At 39.5% G+C, this 18,333-nt stretch overlaps 1 protein-coding gene across 1 annotated transcript in view; it reads left to right on the top strand.

Annotated features, from left to right (window-relative positions):
- LOC121935129 (cytochrome c oxidase assembly factor 1 homolog) overlaps nucleotides 1-14,205 on the top strand; it is a 33,688-nt gene extending 19,483 nt beyond the window's left edge. Inside the window, exons 3-6 of the mRNA XM_042476293.1 lie at nucleotides 8,175-8,278; nucleotides 10,202-10,353; nucleotides 12,002-12,078; nucleotides 13,378-14,205. Coding sequence (XP_042332227.1) covers nucleotides 8,185-8,278; nucleotides 10,202-10,353; nucleotides 12,002-12,078; nucleotides 13,378-13,474 — 420 coding nt within the window. The 5' untranslated portion in view covers nucleotides 8,175-8,184 and the 3' untranslated portion in view covers nucleotides 13,475-14,205. The remainder of the gene's footprint in view (nucleotides 1-8,174; nucleotides 8,279-10,201; nucleotides 10,354-12,001; nucleotides 12,079-13,377) is intronic.
- The last annotated feature ends 4,128 nt before the right edge of the window (nucleotides 14,206-18,333 follow it).

Here is an 18,333-nt window from a genome sequence, read left to right as displayed (position 1 = left end):
AGGAGAACTAGGGAAGAACAACTTCTGAATGTGACTAACCTGTTTTGTTGATGCAAGTTTCTGGCAGGGCAGGGTTTTCATTATAAGGAGGAGCAGAAAGGGGGAAAAAACCACAAGGAAATGGGACTTCAAACCACTTGGCAATGTTGAGGTTGAGTTCAAAAAAGATATGACAGCAGCATGTTGAAAACACATATTTATGTATGTATTATCAACAGAGAAACCGGGGCAATTATCTGACATGGTTTTTGTAGGGAGAGCTGAGGACAGCTGGGACCTGAGCTTCAAAAAACATGTCATTCCACAATCAGCACCAAGCGTATTAATAAATGTAGAACAATATTTGCTGTCAAGTTGGCTGCAAGGCCATGGTTCACTGGAGAGAGTTTGACAGTGTCGGGAATCATCGGAGCAAAGCCAAGAAGGGCTTTTTATATGCTTCAGCTGAATCCAAAAGATGCATTGATGTCCCGTATTTGACTTTGAGGCATCTGCCTGCTTTCGAGTGTATGATGCCAACTTTTTTTTTAAAAGAGAGTAAACAATTGGTTTTACTTTGCCCTTTAGCTATATGCATAAGAACACACAACTGAAATGGAAACTCTTTGAGTAAATTAAGTCTTCTGTGGAAAAAAAACACACAAAAACAAACCACACATATACACCATGTATACCAGGTCTGCAGTTATTAGGCCAGGACTAAGGAGACACCGGCTCAAATCCTCATTCGTTACTCCCTGGGGCAGCTGGCATAAGTTACTGTCTGTCAGCCTAACCTCTGCTGCACAGGCTTGTTGCTAGACTGAAGTGTGGTGTGGTGAGTGCACAATCATGTGCAGCCTTAAGCTCCTTGGAGGAAAGGTAGGATATAAATATATCAATAAAGAGTATGTGAAGTAGGATATTAAAATAATAAATATTGAATATTTGGATGCCTGTTCCTGATGTAGTTTAAATAACTAAGGGCCTATACAGACTGGCACTTTGTGCCGGCCTGTGGGCAAAGTTAGAATGCAGCGTCCGTACGCTGGATGCTCTAACCCTGCCCTTAGGGCACCATTTTGGTGTGCGCTGGGCTACATGGTGGTCGCCATCATGATGCCCCTCCAGTGCTGTATCCACATGATGTAGCACCAAAGGGGCATCATAAAGCTATGCTGCCGCAGCTATGATACCCCTTGGAGGGCGCAAAAAGGAATCACTTTTTGTGGCTCCTTTTTGCGCTCTCCAGAAGCCGGAGTGAGGTCGCCGCAGTCCTGATCCAGCTAGTAAAGGGGCTGCTGCATGCCACCCATCTGTAGAGCCCCTAAAAGTCTTTTAAAATGCCCCAGTACTAGCAGTGATCATCGCAGTGTTAGCCAATCTTTGACACCTTCTAATTACCGGCTCTTCATAACTGGTCTAAGTGCAGAGCAAATGTTGCACTATAGTTAAGAGCATGAACCTGGGGTTTTCAGAGCCTGATTCAAAACTCTTCTCAGTTAATAACTTTAGGCAATAGCAAGTAATAGCAATAGCAAGTACATTTCTATGCCACTTAGTGCACTTAAGCAGTCCCTAAGCAGTTTATAATGTGTAAGCTAATTGTCCCCAACAAAGTGGGTACTACTCAGTTTGGTGACCTATGGAAAGTTGCCAGGCTGAGTCAACCCTGGAGTCCCTGGGATCAAACTCACAACCTTGTGGCTGTGAATGGCTGTAGTACAGGCATTTAACCACTGTGCCATCAATCTTTTTGGTCTCGCACTTATTCCCCTGTGCCCAGCCTATACAGTTATTAATATGGAAGTAGCAAGGTTGGGACTCCTGAAAGGTTATGAAGAAGGGAAGATGGTGATGATGATAATGATGCTTTAGCTGTCCATGACATGAGGAAGTTTAAAGCCAGAGTCATATTTAGAGGGGATTCATCAAAATGAATAGACCAAATCTAAATATGACTAAATCTATTTCCAATCTAATCAATATGGACAAATACATTGGATTTTCAATTACTGAGACAGGAACTATGGTCTCACTTCAAATAACTGGGTTAATATTTGGAGTGCTGGACTAGGGCTAAGGGAGTCACCGTTAGCCATAGATCTTCTGGGAAACCCTGGGCAACTCACACTCTCTCAGCCTTATGGGGAGACAATGGCAACCCCAATCTGGACAAATCTAGCCCAGAAAACACCACCATAGTTTTGTCTTGGGTTACAATAAATCAGAAATGACTTGAAGGCACACCATCAGCACCACAACAAATATTGAGTTGAATGTATGTGGTTGATAATAAATTGGGTTGCAAAATTATGTGACACAAGTTTATTTTCTTACCTGTTTTTGTGTGGTAGTTAGTCTGAGTGGTGTGGAGTGAATACTATAATATACCATGCTGCTTTATTGCATACAGTTTTATTGTACTTTTGACACATTTTAGTATGCTACTTTTTATTATTGTACTGTATGCTTGCATTAATTTCCCTGAAGTTTTGGTATCACGGCATTCCTGCTGGTTATGATTCAAGTGGAAAAAACAGTTGGGAAAAAATGCAAGGCAAATAAAGGTGAACACTCCCCATAGTAGATGATTTAAGGAACTCACCTTTCTCTGCTTGAAAGTGTAATTTGTTTTATTCATTATCTTGTTTGTTTCTTTTAATTTATCTTTTTGTGTGCTTTTTCTTTTATTGTGCTGGTCCTAGACCATAATAAAGATTGACTGATTATGTTAATATGGCTTCATGATTCTGGACCAGTCCCTGTAGAAAACTGTGACCTTATAATGTTAGCTGGTGTGGCCAATGTCTATTTGTGGCAAGGCTGGCAGGAAATGTGAACAATTCTTGTGGTAGCAATGAGATGCTACCGGCTGCTGAAATGGAAGTAAACAGATATCGAGTGATGACAAGCAAACCTATTAGTCCATTATTTTGGACTGTTTTGCTTTATTTGCCCTGTCTGAAGATGCATGAAGATAGTAATTCACTGACAACAAGGTTTAATTCCAGTGTTCTAATAGCAGTAACAGCAGTGTAATGACACTTTTGTTTTGCATAATATATCCAATTATTATAGTGTCTAGCCTTTATCATTTCAGAGCAGCTGCAGTAGATTTTCCCAGGGATGCCCAATGACATGGTGTTTTCAAAAACAACAACCAGTAACTTGTTTTCTGCTGCTCCAGAGAATAGGACCTGGAGCATTGGGTTCAAATGACAGGAAAAGAGATTCCACCTCAACATTAGGAAGAGCTTCCTGACAGTGAGAGCTGTTCAACAGTGGAATATGCTGCGTCAGAGTGTGGCGGTCTTTAAACAGAGGCTGGATGGCCATCTGTCTGGGATGCTTTGATTGTGAGTTTCGGCATGGCAGGGGGTTGGACTGGATGGTCTTTGGGGTCTCTTCCAATTCTATTATTTTAACTCCCCGCTACCACCATTGTTTCCATTCCAAGTCACCTCAGCAGTAGAAGTGGAAGCTACTCATGGACTAAACTCTCCGAAGTTCCTTGCCATCTCAGTATCCCTTCCACACTCTGCCTACACTAAAGTGTACAGCTTTAAGGAAACTTTAGATTGCTTTGCTTGTGTTCAGGGATGTATGTAGAACTGATAGAAATAACATGTAATGCTCCCCAGGGTGTGATATTTTACCGTTTTTCAGCAACCTATCACTGATTCCCCCGGCAGATATTTGTGAACTGCGGACCTTGGATTTGATGCAGGAGAAGCAAATGTTTTGTGGCACTTCTGGGTCAATGTTTTGAAAGGAACGGAGAAAGTGCCTGAGGTCACAGCACACTGGGAAGTGGTGGTGTCTTAAAGCTATCTGTATCTGTGTCTCATGTCTGATTGAGCAAGCAACATCAGACATGCAAATGGTGTGTCACTTGCGGAAGACACCAAGACAGCCTGGGGAATGACAATGAGTTGTTTCTACCTCCCATATTGTTGTTTGTTATGAACTGCCCTCCAATTGACCTTGACACATGGCGGCCCTATGGATGAGACATCTCCAAGCACCCCTATCCTCCACTGGTCTGCTTCGGTCTCATCCTTTTGGGCTCTGATATAATAATAATAATAATAATTGTTTTATTTATATACCGCTATTCCAAAGATCATAGCGGTGAACAGCAAGTAAGCTAATTAGCAAGTAAGCTAAGTATGGAGTACAGTATACAGAACACATGTTCCCAAAGTATTTGAAGAAATAGTCTGTGATGAATTATGAGTACAGAAAGAATGTCATGGGGACTTTAATAAACTCTGAAGTAATGACATATATAAATGTATTTGAAGCTACTGAAATACTAGAAATACTAGAGGCCAGGATCTCCCATATATTCAGTGCATAGCAGTAATCTCTATATAAGTCCCCATCACTTTGTAAGAGGTGCCTTAGCCTCCACCATTATTATGTTCATAGAATCATAGAATTGGAAGAGACCACAAGGGCCATTCAGTCCAACCCCCCTGCCATGCAGGAACTGTCAATCAAAGCACCCCCATTGACAGATGGCCATCCAGCCTCTGTTTAAAGACCTCCAAGGGGGGAGTCTCTACTACTTTCCAAGGAAGTGTGTTCCACTGTCGAACAGCCCTTACTGTCAGGCAGTTCCTCCTAATGTTGAACTGGAATCCCTTTTCCTGCATCCATTGTTCTGTGTTCTAATCTCTGGAGCAGCAGAAAACAATCTTGCTCCCTTTTCAATATGACAGCCCTTCAAGTATTTAAACAAGGCTATCATTTCACCTCTTAACCTATTCGAGTATAAAAGTCTTGCTATCACCCAGTGGCATCCCTAGGGTAGGTTTCACCCGGTGCGGTCACTCATGGTGTCAGCCCCTCCATTGACCTCCTCCTGTTTCACACCATACAGAATCTTTAGCAATGCCTTTTTGCACTAATGCTATTCATCAGTCTATTAGCATTACATTCATACATTCATACACTGAATGTAATGCTAATAGTTGTGACATAAAGAACGAGCAAAATTAAAATGATACCTTCAAATTACAACATCGTATGCACAACCAAAATATGTTTCCATATGCATAGTGAAGATTTGGTTAAAATGTGATGTTTTTAAAGAAAGTTTAAACATAATGTGTGTTTTTTAAAAATCAACAATTTTAATTTTTTTAAAATAAATAAATAAATAAATTTGCATTTTAAAAAATTCTGGGGCCTCTCCTTTTTCCTCCCATTGAGCTTCATCCCACTCCCACCATCTCTTAAAGCATTTTAATGTGAAGCAGATGAATGGCACAGCCCATTTCTGCCCCAAAGTAGGTGTTTGAGGAGCAGATTTGTCACACCATTTTAGGGTGTCACCTGGTACGGGCCGCACCCCCCTATAGTGACACCACTGCTACTACCTATTTGTATGAATAACACATTTTGTACTTCATTTATGTACAAAAGGGACATCTTTTGTATTGTTAATTATTTAATTCCTCTCTGCTTCTGTTTTGCCTGTGGAAATTGTTTTATAATTCCTGCCCAGCATTGGTGGATGGATAAGACATAATCTTTTTGGAATGTCGAGACTTAAAGGGTGGACCGGATATATAGGAAAGAATGAATGGCGTAGAAGAGAGAATAAACCTAGGCATGGAGGTTGCAGGATATGCATGCAGAAATTGGTAGGTACTCTACCCTTGCAGCATAGTCTTTCAAGTTTTCCTTGATTTCTTCATCTGCAGATTTCTCTTGCCTGCAAAAGGAAGTTACATTTTAGTTAGAGATGTTTACTGTCTCTTTTAATTTCCTTCAAGAAATGTTGCCATAGTGAAAAGGATGTATAAGGTCACACCACTTCATCTCAGAAGGGGCGAGGCATTTTACCTGGCAATATTGTTGAGTGCTGGTTTGTTCCCAGTTTAAGTGTTATTATGGAAACTGGTTTTAGGGCTAGTGTTTTATCTTTGTCCCCGTCACTCTCGGAAGACATGACTCACCATGTGAAGTAAGACCTGGCTTGGAAGACGTCTGAAACATGTTCATAAGCATGTAATCCCTTTGTACCAACCATGTTCTCGTCAGAAGGACTTTTAGCTGTGTTCCTCTGAATACCCGGTGCTTCTTGGCCATCTTTCCTTGGTACATGTTACATTGGAGATGTCTCCAAACCAAGCCCTGCGAGAACTAATGGAGCATGTGTTCAAAACACTATTATACACACTGACTGTGTTATCACCTAACTTTTTGTGAATGGCAACTGTAAAGGTCTGAGCTTCTTTGTATATTTGTCTTATTTCTTTACAGTTAATTTAGCCACCCCAGGATATGTTTATACATTTGTCAACTGATTTAAAAACTTCATGTATCTGCAAACGTGGTTTGTAATTCATAAAACCATATGGCATAGTAAAATTTGTCATATGGAAGCAGACAGCTTACAAAGTAGTTACCTGCAGATTGTTACTATTTGGTTACTATCAGCGTTGCCAATTTCCGGGGAATTTAATTAATTTCTTTCTGGGGATTTCGATGGAATATTCCGGTAAATATTGGGGAATTCTGGAGATTTTGGATTTTGGTAACATATTCCAGGGAATATTGAGGCTTGTTGGCAACACTGGTTACTATTTTTCTGAGCAGCCTGCGTATAAGCAAATTCACCTTTAAAAGAGACCAACACTTAAAGGGCTATGCTTTGATACTGTAAATTCATACCACTAAATTAAATGGAAATCTTGACAGCCCACAAAGATCCTCTTTACACAGTACAAATATGCCTCCTTGAGAATACTGGAAGAAAGCTGATATAAAAACATCACCAATTTTGTATGTTTAATTTTTTTAAAAACTTTTTACTGTTTTAATTAGGCTATTTTAATTGTTTTTAAAAATGTTGTTTTAATATGTTTTTATATTGTGAGCCATCTTGGGTCCCTTTTTGGGAGAAAGATGGGATAAAAATATAATATAATATAATATAATAGGGACAGGAAAATCCTATTGAGATATTTTCAGTACAGTAAATGATAATGATGATACAGGAAAGACAAAAATAAAAATAAGACAAAGCGTTTTACTGTTGGCTGTTTAGTGACATTTTATGCCATCTAGGCCTGTTACAGACTGCCAAAATAAAGCTGCTTTGGGTCTCTTTGGAGGTATGCTGTTTAAATGATGCATGCATCCTAAGAATCCGGAAGCTGCACCAAAGTTGGCCTCCAGTGCTTAGGAATGGAGTGTGGCTTTGGCGCGACCTCCGGACTCTTAGGACCCATGCATCATTTAAATAGCATACCTCCAGAGAGACCCGAAGCAGCTTTATTTTGGCAGTCTGTAACAGGCCCAAGACTTGTATTTTCTGTGGTGTGTTTCTCATCTGTGTGAATATCAGAACAAAACAACAAATATGTGATTAACACAAATAGGTCAGGGAAGAATACTGAGAGGTTGAGGGGGAAAGTTCATTGCAAAATCTTCCTCTTTATCAGTTCCCTTATTGTGTTTATGTAGTTGAGACCTACAAAATCTAGCAACACTGTTTTTAATCGTAATGAAGTTGCGTCTCGTCCTGCTTCCTCATTCGTTGTCATTGTGTGACTTCGACTTGTTTTTAACATATAGTGACTCTATCAAGGGATTTTCTTGGCATGCTTTGTTCAGATGAGTTTGTCGCAGCCTTCCTCTGAGGTTGAAAGGCTTACCCAAGTTCACCCAGTGGTTTTCCATGACAGAGCCAGGATTCAAACTCTGGTCATCCACAGTCCTAGTCCAACACCAAACCTCATTCACTCTCATCCAGATCTATCCATAATGTTTACTATGTAAACATAGCATTTCAGATTGAGGCAAATCAACCTCCCCCCCCCCCAATTGTTGTGTGCCTTCAATTCATTTTGGACTTATGGCAATCTTAAGGGTGTTTTGGGGGTGAGAGTGTGTGACTTGCCCAAGGTCACCCAGTGGGTTTCCATGGCTGAGCAGGGAATCAAACCTTGATCTCTAGAGTCCTAGTCCAATGCTCAAACCACTACACTACACTGCCCCCCTTCTTAAGGCTGAATAATATTCTTTTTGATTATTCAGCACATGCAAGAAGCTGCAAAATTAACCTGCCATGCCGGAGAGATCATTTTCTTCTCTTTTCCGGATTATTGAAAGGACTTTGGCAAAATTCCCTTGTTCTATTCGTATACAATAAGACTATTTTCCTTCTTTCCCCTTAGGGAATAAAACATGCCAGCATCCTTGAGAAAACTTCGGCAAATGGCTATTTATCTGGGACTTTTATCTACTGGAGGAAGCGCTCTTATGTATTATTTCATGCAAAGTAAGTTCCATCCCTTAAACCTGGCCTGAATATTTACCAGATTGCAATGGCAGAATGTTAAAGTCACTTGTTTGCAGAGCACATATTTGAATTTTCACTTGGAGCTTGAGCAACATTAGCAGCAACAGCAGCAAAATTCCTTGCAAATAGAAAACCAGACTGAGATAGAACTTTCCTCTTTGAAGGTCTAGTTTTCAACCTGTAGGAAACTGGGTTTTTGGTTTTGTTTTGTTTTTACAGGGAGGAGTATGCACAAGCAGTATCCCTACCTGTCATATAAACATTTAGGTCTATTTGGTTATATGTGTGCTCCAGCCACAGATGTATTGCCCCCAAAACCTCTCCTTTTGTACCATTTATTAGACCATAGCTGAATCTGATTTCGAAAACCAACATGTTTGTGAAGAATTTAAGAAAATTTACCTTAAATTTGTGCTGGAGTTATAAAACATCATGTTAAAATTAAATAAGCTATCCTCCAGAGAGCAGTTAGCATTTTATTTCCTAAAAATTATACCTTAATTGTCCCTTTTGCAAATTTTAATTGTACGTTTTTAGACGGTAAGCCACTTTGGTTTCCAATTTTGGGAGAAAAGTGGGATTCAAATTAATATAATAAATAAATAGAGGCTATTGTTATCATTTGCTTTTGTTAGCCTAGGCCCTAGTGAGAGAAGATGGTCTGATAATCCCCATTTGCCTGGAAATAGCACTGAAAAATCAAACTGGGCTTCCAATTGTCACTGTAGGGTCTGCTGTGCTCCGATACTGATAACTAGACAATGCCATGTTTACTATTTTTGTTGCCAGCCCAGGAGGCTGATACCTATGAAAGGGTGATCCTTTGTGAAAGGCAGAATGCCGTACTGATGCCCAATTGAAGCTGAAGCAGCAACCCCAAGTCAGATGTTGATATTGTTCCATTGGCATACTGACAAATCACTCAGATTTGGGGCAGATTGTTAAAAACATGAGGCACAGTGCACCTTCCTCATCATGTGTAGAAGCCTTCTCGCACATTATAAAAGTCCTACAGGGGAGAGGAACTTATGGCTCATATTCACTTGTGCATGTACGTATAAAATGTTTCTATTTACATCATGCATATAAACTGGAAGGCTGGGCCAAAGCAAACAGAATGATATTCAACACAGAAAAATGTAAGGTACTGCACTTGGGGCATAAAGACGAAATGCATAGATATAGGATGGAGGACACCTGGCTTAAGAAAACTACTTATGAAAGTAGACCACAAGTTGAACATGAGTCAACAGTGTGATGAGGCAGCTAAAAAGCCAATGTAATTTTAGGCTGCATCAATAGAAGTATGGTGTCCAGATCAAAAGAAGTAATAGTGCCACTCTATTCTGCTTTGGTCAGGCCTCACCTAGAATATTGTGTCCAGTTCTGGGCACCACAATCCAAAAAAGATGTTGAGAAACTGGAGCATGTCCAAAGGAGGGTGACCAAAATGGTGAAGGGTCTGGAAACCATGTCTCATTACATACCGCCTGTTTGGGGCGGCCTGTATCCAGTCCTTTCCCCGCCGGATCCGGACCTCAGCTGCCACAGCGGCAGCCTCTGAGGCCCCGATGCGCTGCTTTCCAGTTGAGTAGCTGAGTCCATGCAGATCTAATTTTAAAAAGGTTCTCCTCATTTAAAATTCAAGTGGACACTGGCCTTTGATGATCATGAAACGTCTTTTGACATGTCTAGGAAACTTCCATGGGGATATGTAGAAGAGAAAGAGATGGAAAGGGCAGACAGTTCCTTTACTTTCTTGGCTGTGCCACCTGTCAAAACAACCAGACTCTATTCTGCATCATTTAAATATGTAACAATATTATTTCCCCCGATATTCATCACTTCCACTGCACAGTTTCCGCATTCCTGCCTTTTCCCCTCTTTTCTCTTCTGGCTCAGAGAGTTTTGCAAGAACACAATACTATCAGAAGGCTCTTGAACAGCTTCATAAAGACCCAGCAGCCCTGGAGGCACTTGGTGCTCCTCCTGTCAAAGTACATTTCGTCAGACTGACAGACAAGAGTAATTGCGTGGATGTATCACAAGCTCAGGTAAGAGCTCCATGGATTAAAACCTGAGGGTGGAGTAGGGAGGAAACAAAAGAGAGGGGGATTTCCAGGACACTAAGTTAAAGCTTGACCACAGAGCTTGATAGGATGCAAGCTTTTATAAGATGGTGCAGATAGTTTAGCATGTAATTTACTGTACCTGCATACAGTGATGATACTGTGCTGCATGTTAGACATTTAGGAACCCCAGAACCCTTAGGAGACTACTACTTAACCTACAAATTATCTGTTAATGTATCTGCACTTAATTAAGTCTTGCCTTAATGACAGCAGCAGAGCCTAGCCTGCTGCAAATATTTCACCAGTTTGTTTTTGAACTTTGGGAGAGTTGGCTCTATCAGAACATTTGTCCAATCCAGCAAGGCTGATTTGGAGCAGAATACATATGGAAATGCAACAGTGTTGGGGATGGCCTGTATAATAGTATATTTTATGTTCAAAAGATCTTGGATTTATTGTTTAGTATCTCCCATTAAAAGGGTTGGGTGGTCTCAAAGAGCAGGATGTTTTAAGAGCTTAAGAGTCAGTGGTCTGACTCAGCATAAAGCAGTTTCACATGTTACTTATCTGGTGTTGGTTAATTGGATGATCTGGCACATGAGAATGAGCATCTGTACCCTGAGCACAACTAGTATTTCATTGGGTATTAGCTAAATTGAATGCATATTTTATCAAGTTAGGATCTAAATACTTGAGAAACAACATACTGTACATAGTTTTGGTTTCACTGGACTGCATGAGCTTACAAGACATACTGTATTTGTCAAGCCCTGCTCATATGTTACTGCAGTAACATGGGAACCATTCCCATGGTATCCTTATGGAGCAATAAGAATGGTACCCATTGTAATGCAAATGAACATTGCTTGTCATATGATAAATGCGCAGCTGGCTTCATCCATAGTGTTTGGGGCTGCAAAATGTTGCCACACTGGGCTAGAGTGATAATAGTTTTTACACTTGTGTTGCAATATGCAAAGAGACTTGTAAGTGCGCACTAAAAGTCAGCCCTCCTGATCCACGGATTTTTTATCCACGGATTCAAGCATCCACGGATTGAAAACATTAAAAAAAATATAAATTCCAAATAGCAAACCTTGATTTTCCATTTTATAGAAAGGATACGATTTTGCCATGCCATTATATTTAATGGGAATTGAGCATCCATGGATTTTGTTATCCACAGAGGGCTGTGGAACCAAATCCCAGCAGATAAAAACAACCCACTGTACTAAAAGGAAATTTTCTTTCCACATAAAAATGCCTCCAAAGCCTTCTAGGGATTGTGAGGAGGATTCCCCCTCCTGAGGGAGAAGATCTCAGTTATCAGATACACTCTGTTGGAACAAGTAGGCTTTCCAGTAGCTGCCTAACAGAGTTGGATGCCTGCACTGGATTCATTCATTTTTTTGTAGTAGACTTAAGTTTATGTTTTGTCTAATAAGGAATTATTGTGTGAATGCATAGTTGTGTACGGTATATTTTCAGGACTTTATGGTGGTCAAGCTTAACATTATAATTTGGGATTTCAAATCTTGAATACTTAAGTCTGTTCTGAGATTTCTGGTCCATGCCAAAAGGATAATTTTAACAAACATTCGGCAGAAAAACTTTGCTTTTGAATTTGCAGCTAAAGATACCTGTGTCCGGAACAAAGGCAGCTGGATATCTTCAAGTCAGCTCAGAAAAAGATTTCTCCCTTAACAAGTAAGTATACAGAAAGCAAAGACTATCCTTGGGGGAAAAAATGCTTAGACTTGTCTTGATCATTATGGTCTTTGGAAGTGCATGAAATAACAGATTAAGAGACGTCATGCAAAATGCTACCTTTGTGGATTCTTAATAACATCATTTATTGTGTGTAACAACTCCAGGTGCTTCTTTGTAATCTGATCATCTCCTACATTTGAGCTCAGTTGACACATGCAGCAGTATTTAGGTGCTCTTCCGCATTGTACAGCTGTTTGTGAAGCCAGTTCCAGCTGACTGATGTACAAGCAGTTGGACTGCAAGCAACTATTCATATGATCTGCATGCTTAAATCAGGCTCAGGTTTCAGGTGATCTATACCCAAATTGCATCATTTGCTAAGGTAGTGTCTATCATTTGGAGAAATAGTAGAAAACTAGTATGGAGCAGTGGTTTTAGTGTTGGACTATGGAATCCAGGGTTCAATTCCCGGCTCAGCCATGAAACCCATTGGGTGACCTTGGGCAAGTCACATGCTCTCAACCTCTTGGGAAGGCAATGCCTAACCTCCCCTGAACAAATCCTGCCAAGGAAATGCCATGATAGGTCTGCCTTAGGGTTGCTATAAGTTGGAAATTACTTGAAGGGATACAACAACAACCTTTCAAAGTACTCAGGTGTTGTGTTCCCCAAATAGAATTAAGAGAATTTTAAAATAACCACTGGAATTCTATATGATTCTTTTACATAATGTAACTTTGTGGATATTTACATAAGTAGAAGAGGCGGTAAGAAATCTGGTTACTGAATTGTGAAGATGCATAACAGGACATTGGCAAGAGTGCCTGATGCCCAGTATGCAATGCAGTATACAATGCAATGTACATTGAAGAGCAGTTAGGCATCAATGCGCATTGGACACTCTGCTGGCTGTGCTATGCAGTAATATATCAGCAGCCCCCTACTAGATACGGTCATTTCAGAACTGCACAATTGTAGTTCCTGGACATCTAAGTCCACTTACAGACATACGGACCCAACAAGATTGCAGCAAAAACCAATGCTATGTTCTAAACATTTTCATAATCTTAGAAGACTAACTTAAGCAGTTAGAAGTAAGAAAGCGAACTCATTTCATTGTCAGAATAGGAAACATCTCCTGAAAATCTTCATGATACACCTCGATTCAACCCATTGTAATGTCGGCATCGTAAAGCTTCAGTACTGATCCTATTCTAAGTTATAAACTTAATCATTGGCTTTCTGGTCCTGTCTTTCTGTAGCCACTAAATGTCTTAACATGTCTATTTATGACAGTTGGTGTCTGAAGGAAGTCACGCTGCAACTCTGCAACGGCCAAAATATTCCAGTGTACCCCTCTTCTGTGAAGAATGCTGCTGGACAAGATGTATAAAACTGCAGTTTGTATTACTTATATCCTCATGTGAAAGGAACAGTCTAGATGATTGTCTCAAAATATGCAATGTTTTTTGTATTTTACATTGCTGCATCCCCCAATGGCTCAAAAGTCAAGCATAGCAGGGGTGATAATAGGCCAGAAGATGCTCAAGTATTATTTTTCCACGTTTAAATACTCTAGTCAGACCACAAAGGACAGTTTTGCTGACAGATCACTTTTTTCCAGCAAAAGTGTGAGGGAATTCCTCTCTCCTACAAATGACCACTTGTACCTGTCCTCTAAAAACTGCTCCATAGTGCTGGAAAACCCATCAGAGCATATAGATTGCATGCAGCCTGCAGGGCATGCTTTGCACTCCTGATTTGTGGCATGGGAGCATTACTGTGTAAAAAAATGAAGTGTGTGTGTGTGTGTGCATGTATATGGGAAATTAAGGATAGTAACTGAGCCCTGCTGTCTATTCCCATCACCTGCAGTTCAAAAAGACTTTTTAAATTTTTATCTCTTGGGATTTTAAACATGGCACACATGTGGACATGTTTAGATGTTTTCTTGAAAATCTTCTATTTAATTCTTTAATGATAATGAGCTGATTCTAAACTTATAGATTTAAGTGAGCTTGAGAAGTGGGGACAAGAGACAGAGCAAGGATGCATGGTAGGAAGTTTCTACTTTAAGGCATTTATCTGCCTAAACAAGAGTAAAGCGTTGCCAACCTTTAGTTCCTTGTACAGTGGTACCCCGGGATACGAAATACCCAGGTTACGAAATTTCCGGGATACGAAAAAATCCCATAGGAAATAATTGTTCCGGGTTACGAATGTTTTTTCGGGTTACGAAAAAAATTTTGGTGCTTTTTTCGGCTTTTTCGCACGAAATCGCGGCTTTTCCCCATTAGCGCCTATGGCATTTCGGCTTGCGAAGGCTTTTCGGGTTACGAAAGCGGCGGCGGAACGAATTAATTTCGTAACCCGAGGCACCACTGTAATCTGGTTCTAAGGCATGAATTAGAACAGAACATTTGAATTTATAGCCATTTTAACTATTCATATTTTTGCCAACCAAGATAACCTTATGTTTTCTCTATTAGTTAAATCTTTCAGAATGAGAGTTGTGAAATTGGTATTAATTATACCAATGAAAATTAGTCCAAACTGTTTTACTAGAGCTGTTACTTCCAAAGCTCAAAACTGTTTGGGGTTTTGTTATTCATTGTAATGGATTTCATTTTCGATTTTCTATCCTTAAATTAAACAGTATTTTCCTTGATCTGGAATAAAACTGATAAATACAGTGGTACCTCGGGATACGAAATACCCAGGTTACGAAATTTTCGGGATACGAAAAAATCCCATAGGGAATTATTGTTTCGGGTTACGAATGTTTTTTCGGGTTACGAAAAAACTTTTGGTGCTTTTTTCGGCTTTTTCGCACGGAATCGCAGCTTTTCCCCATTAGCGCCTATGGCAATTCGGCTTACGAAGGCTTTTCGGGTTACGAAAGCGGCCGCGTTACGAATTAATTTCGTAACCCGAGGCACCACTGTATACCGTGTATCATCTGGTCACAATCTTGGCAATGTACACATATGGCAAAATCTTACCATAAGGCTGCATTTTATATTTTCTCGGTTAATTCAGCTCAATTATTAAAGCAAACAAGATACATGTCTTATGACTCTTATTACTATAATTAAATCTATAAAATAGGACAACTTTTGTTGCACACAGCAATCGTTTTTATCGCTATATTATAAAATATAACCTCCCACTTATTATGCATTTATAGATTTATATAAGGTCTTGCATATTACTTAAACTATTTCTTCACCTTGTCCACCATTAAAGTCAAATGCATAAACAAAATGCAAATGGGTATATTTTAAATTTTATGTGGGAAGGTTTTAATGTGTCCTAGGCTTATGTGTTTTGATTGGACACGTACAAATTATTTTAATCTATGGTGTGCCTCACCTTGAGGAGAGGTGGTTAAGAAATAATAATAATAGTAATAATAATAATAATAATAATAATAATAATAATAATAATAGGTAGCATTGCAGATTAGTAGGTTATAAAGAACATCCCAGAAAGAGTAGGCTTCCATATGAATAACTCTTGCTCAACAAGGGACCACTGACATACCAATGATTTACAAACTGCTTGTTTGTACATATGCACAAACATCCCTATCCACTCTCAGGATGATATTAGACTAATGATAGATGATATTAGATGGTGGCGCAGTGGGTAAATGCCTGTACTGCAGCCATTCACTCGAAACCACAAGGTTGCGAGTTCAAGACCAGCAAAAGGGCCCAAGCTCGACTCAGGCTAGCATCCTTCCGAGGTCGCTAAAATGAGTACCCAGACTGTTGGGGGCAAATTAGCTTACTTGCTAATTAGCTTACTTGCTGTTCACCGCTATGATCTTTGGAATAGCGGTATATAAATAAAACAAATTATTATTATTATTAAATCAAAGCTTTAGTAGAATCTCAAAATTTCTTGGAAGTTCTTGTCAATTAAAGCTACTAACTCTTCATCATATAGTTCTGGAAAAAATATGAACAGCTGTGACAAAGATGAATCCATTTATTAAACCCTTAACATTTAAACATGTTGCTTACAAAATATGAAAACCAAAGAGATTACATATATATTCCAGAGGCATCGCTCTCATTAGCACTATTACTATCGATTTGACATACATATTGGAGAGGAATGAGAAGTACACGTTTCATCAGTTATTCTTAAAGTTCAATTGCTTGCTCTTTTCAGTAGTATTATTGCTCGAATTAAGAAATAATTAAGCCCACTGTAGAGAAATAATTTCTAGTCATGAAGCTGAGATTGAACTATGTAATATAAAAGCATGACTTGATAGTCAGCTTTGTTGGAGAATTAATACAAAACAGTTGCACAGTTGGTAGAATTGAAAACAACATGTAACCCGCCACAGTAAAGAAACCTTCCTTGCTGATGCAACACGCTGCTTGAAGTAGTTTAATTTATGGCAGCAGTTACAATATTCCACAGTAGTTTCAGAGGAGTCCCGTTGGCTTCAGCTAATCGTCATGCAAAGTACTATAGAAGAGAAGGACTGCAGCTGGCAACTGAAAAGAGGTCCCTTATCTTCCAAGTATCATTTTGACTTTTTTAATAGTGACAAAGCAAGTCCTATTTTGATGGGAAGCTAATGGTTTTTCACTTAAGGCACGGCACAGGCACGAAAGCAATTAAAAATCTAAATTACCCTTCCTGATACCAATTCTTTGCAATGCAAACAGCTCCTATGGGAAACAGAAAGCCACCTGAGAGTTAAATAATTCTATAAAACTTGAGTTATATTAACTTTTGTTTTTGGATGAAAAGTTATAGAATGTAACCCCTAAAGTACATAATTAAATAATAAGGAGGGACAGTTCCTCACTTTAAAGCAAACAGTTTTGCACTGGCCAACAGAACAACATAATAGACCTTCTGTGTTAAGGAAGTAATTCTAAAACCCACAAAGAATGCAACTTTTCGAATTCTACAGACGCTTTTAGAGGCATGGCACTTCTTTGCTACACCAGTCACTTTAGAGATTGTTCAATAACCACATTATTCCATATTCCTTTGTGTTACTATAAAGTCCTGAACAGGTGTTATTCCAAATTGAACCGTAACTCCGGAAAGTACCAGAAATCAGCATTAATAAAAAATAAATGACACTTGTCACTTCTATTCTCTTCAGAAAGCTTAGTGTTTCCCAGTATCAAGAGCTTTTACGAGTCTCACCACAGCTTGCAAACAGAGGAGTAAGGTGTGCCCATTTAAGAGCATAACATGGTTATAAAAGCGGCAACTGCAAGAAACATGGTGAAGATTATATCCCCACATTCAGCTTTTCAATAACTTCATAATTCATACACTTGCTGATATTTTGCATATGATTGATTTCTGTGCTGTAGGATTTCAAATTTGTTCCTTGGAATTGTGAGGCTCCAAAGTGCAAAAGCTCTTTCTGTTTCTTCTATTTCTGGTACCAATTCACTGCAACACAGCCTTCAATTCAACTTCACAGCTGTAAAGTTTGGAAAACAGAAACTGACAGCACTGAATTTATGGAACTGCAGCTAATGTCCCTACATACAGTGATACCTTTTCCATTGTAGATAAACTTAAATTTTGCTTATAAGTTATGTTAGACTCCTGTATATACATATTTGGAACATTTAGATTACTGTACTCATCTTAAGGCACAGCAAGTTAATACAATCTTTGGTCCTCCAGATGATTTGGACTTCATCTCCGTTGGCCAAGTTGGCTAGGGCTTCTGGGAGCTGAAGTCCAAAACAAATGGAGAGCCAAAAGCTGTGAACCACTGCAATATAGAATACAGAGAGGACTCCAAGCAGCCAACCCCAAAAGCAACTGGCCTTGTTAGAAGTACATTAAAATTGACAAATTAAATATTTTACCAAATTTACAACTGTACAGTACAAACTAAAATGTAATGGTATGCATTCTTCCTGCAGCTAACGATTCTGCATTTCAACCTTTTGTGTTCAAAGAGTAGTCTAAGATTCAAGTGGCTGAGATAGCAAATGCAATTTACAAAGCACTGCAAATTCATAACTTTCTTACAGATACAGATTTTAAAATGGATGGAACTTTTTTCTCCTGCCTTAACTGGACCTTTTAGACAAAAGAACCAAACCCAAGAACTATGGCGGGTTACAGACCGCCCTCAAGCGGCCGTTCTCCCGCCGCCGCCATTCGCTGTGGAGGGAAGCCCCAGCGGCCAGACCGCGAGGCTTCCCGGAGCAGCGAAAAAGGAGCGTCGAAATGGCGCTCCTTTTCAAAACG

This window comes from Sceloporus undulatus, chromosome 6 (genome assembly GCF_019175285.1).
Source record: "Sceloporus undulatus isolate JIND9_A2432 ecotype Alabama chromosome 6, SceUnd_v1.1, whole genome shotgun sequence".
In the NCBI taxonomy this organism is placed as follows: domain Eukaryota; kingdom Metazoa; phylum Chordata; class Lepidosauria; order Squamata; family Phrynosomatidae; genus Sceloporus; species Sceloporus undulatus.
This window is presented reverse-complemented; position numbering and strand designations above follow the sequence as displayed.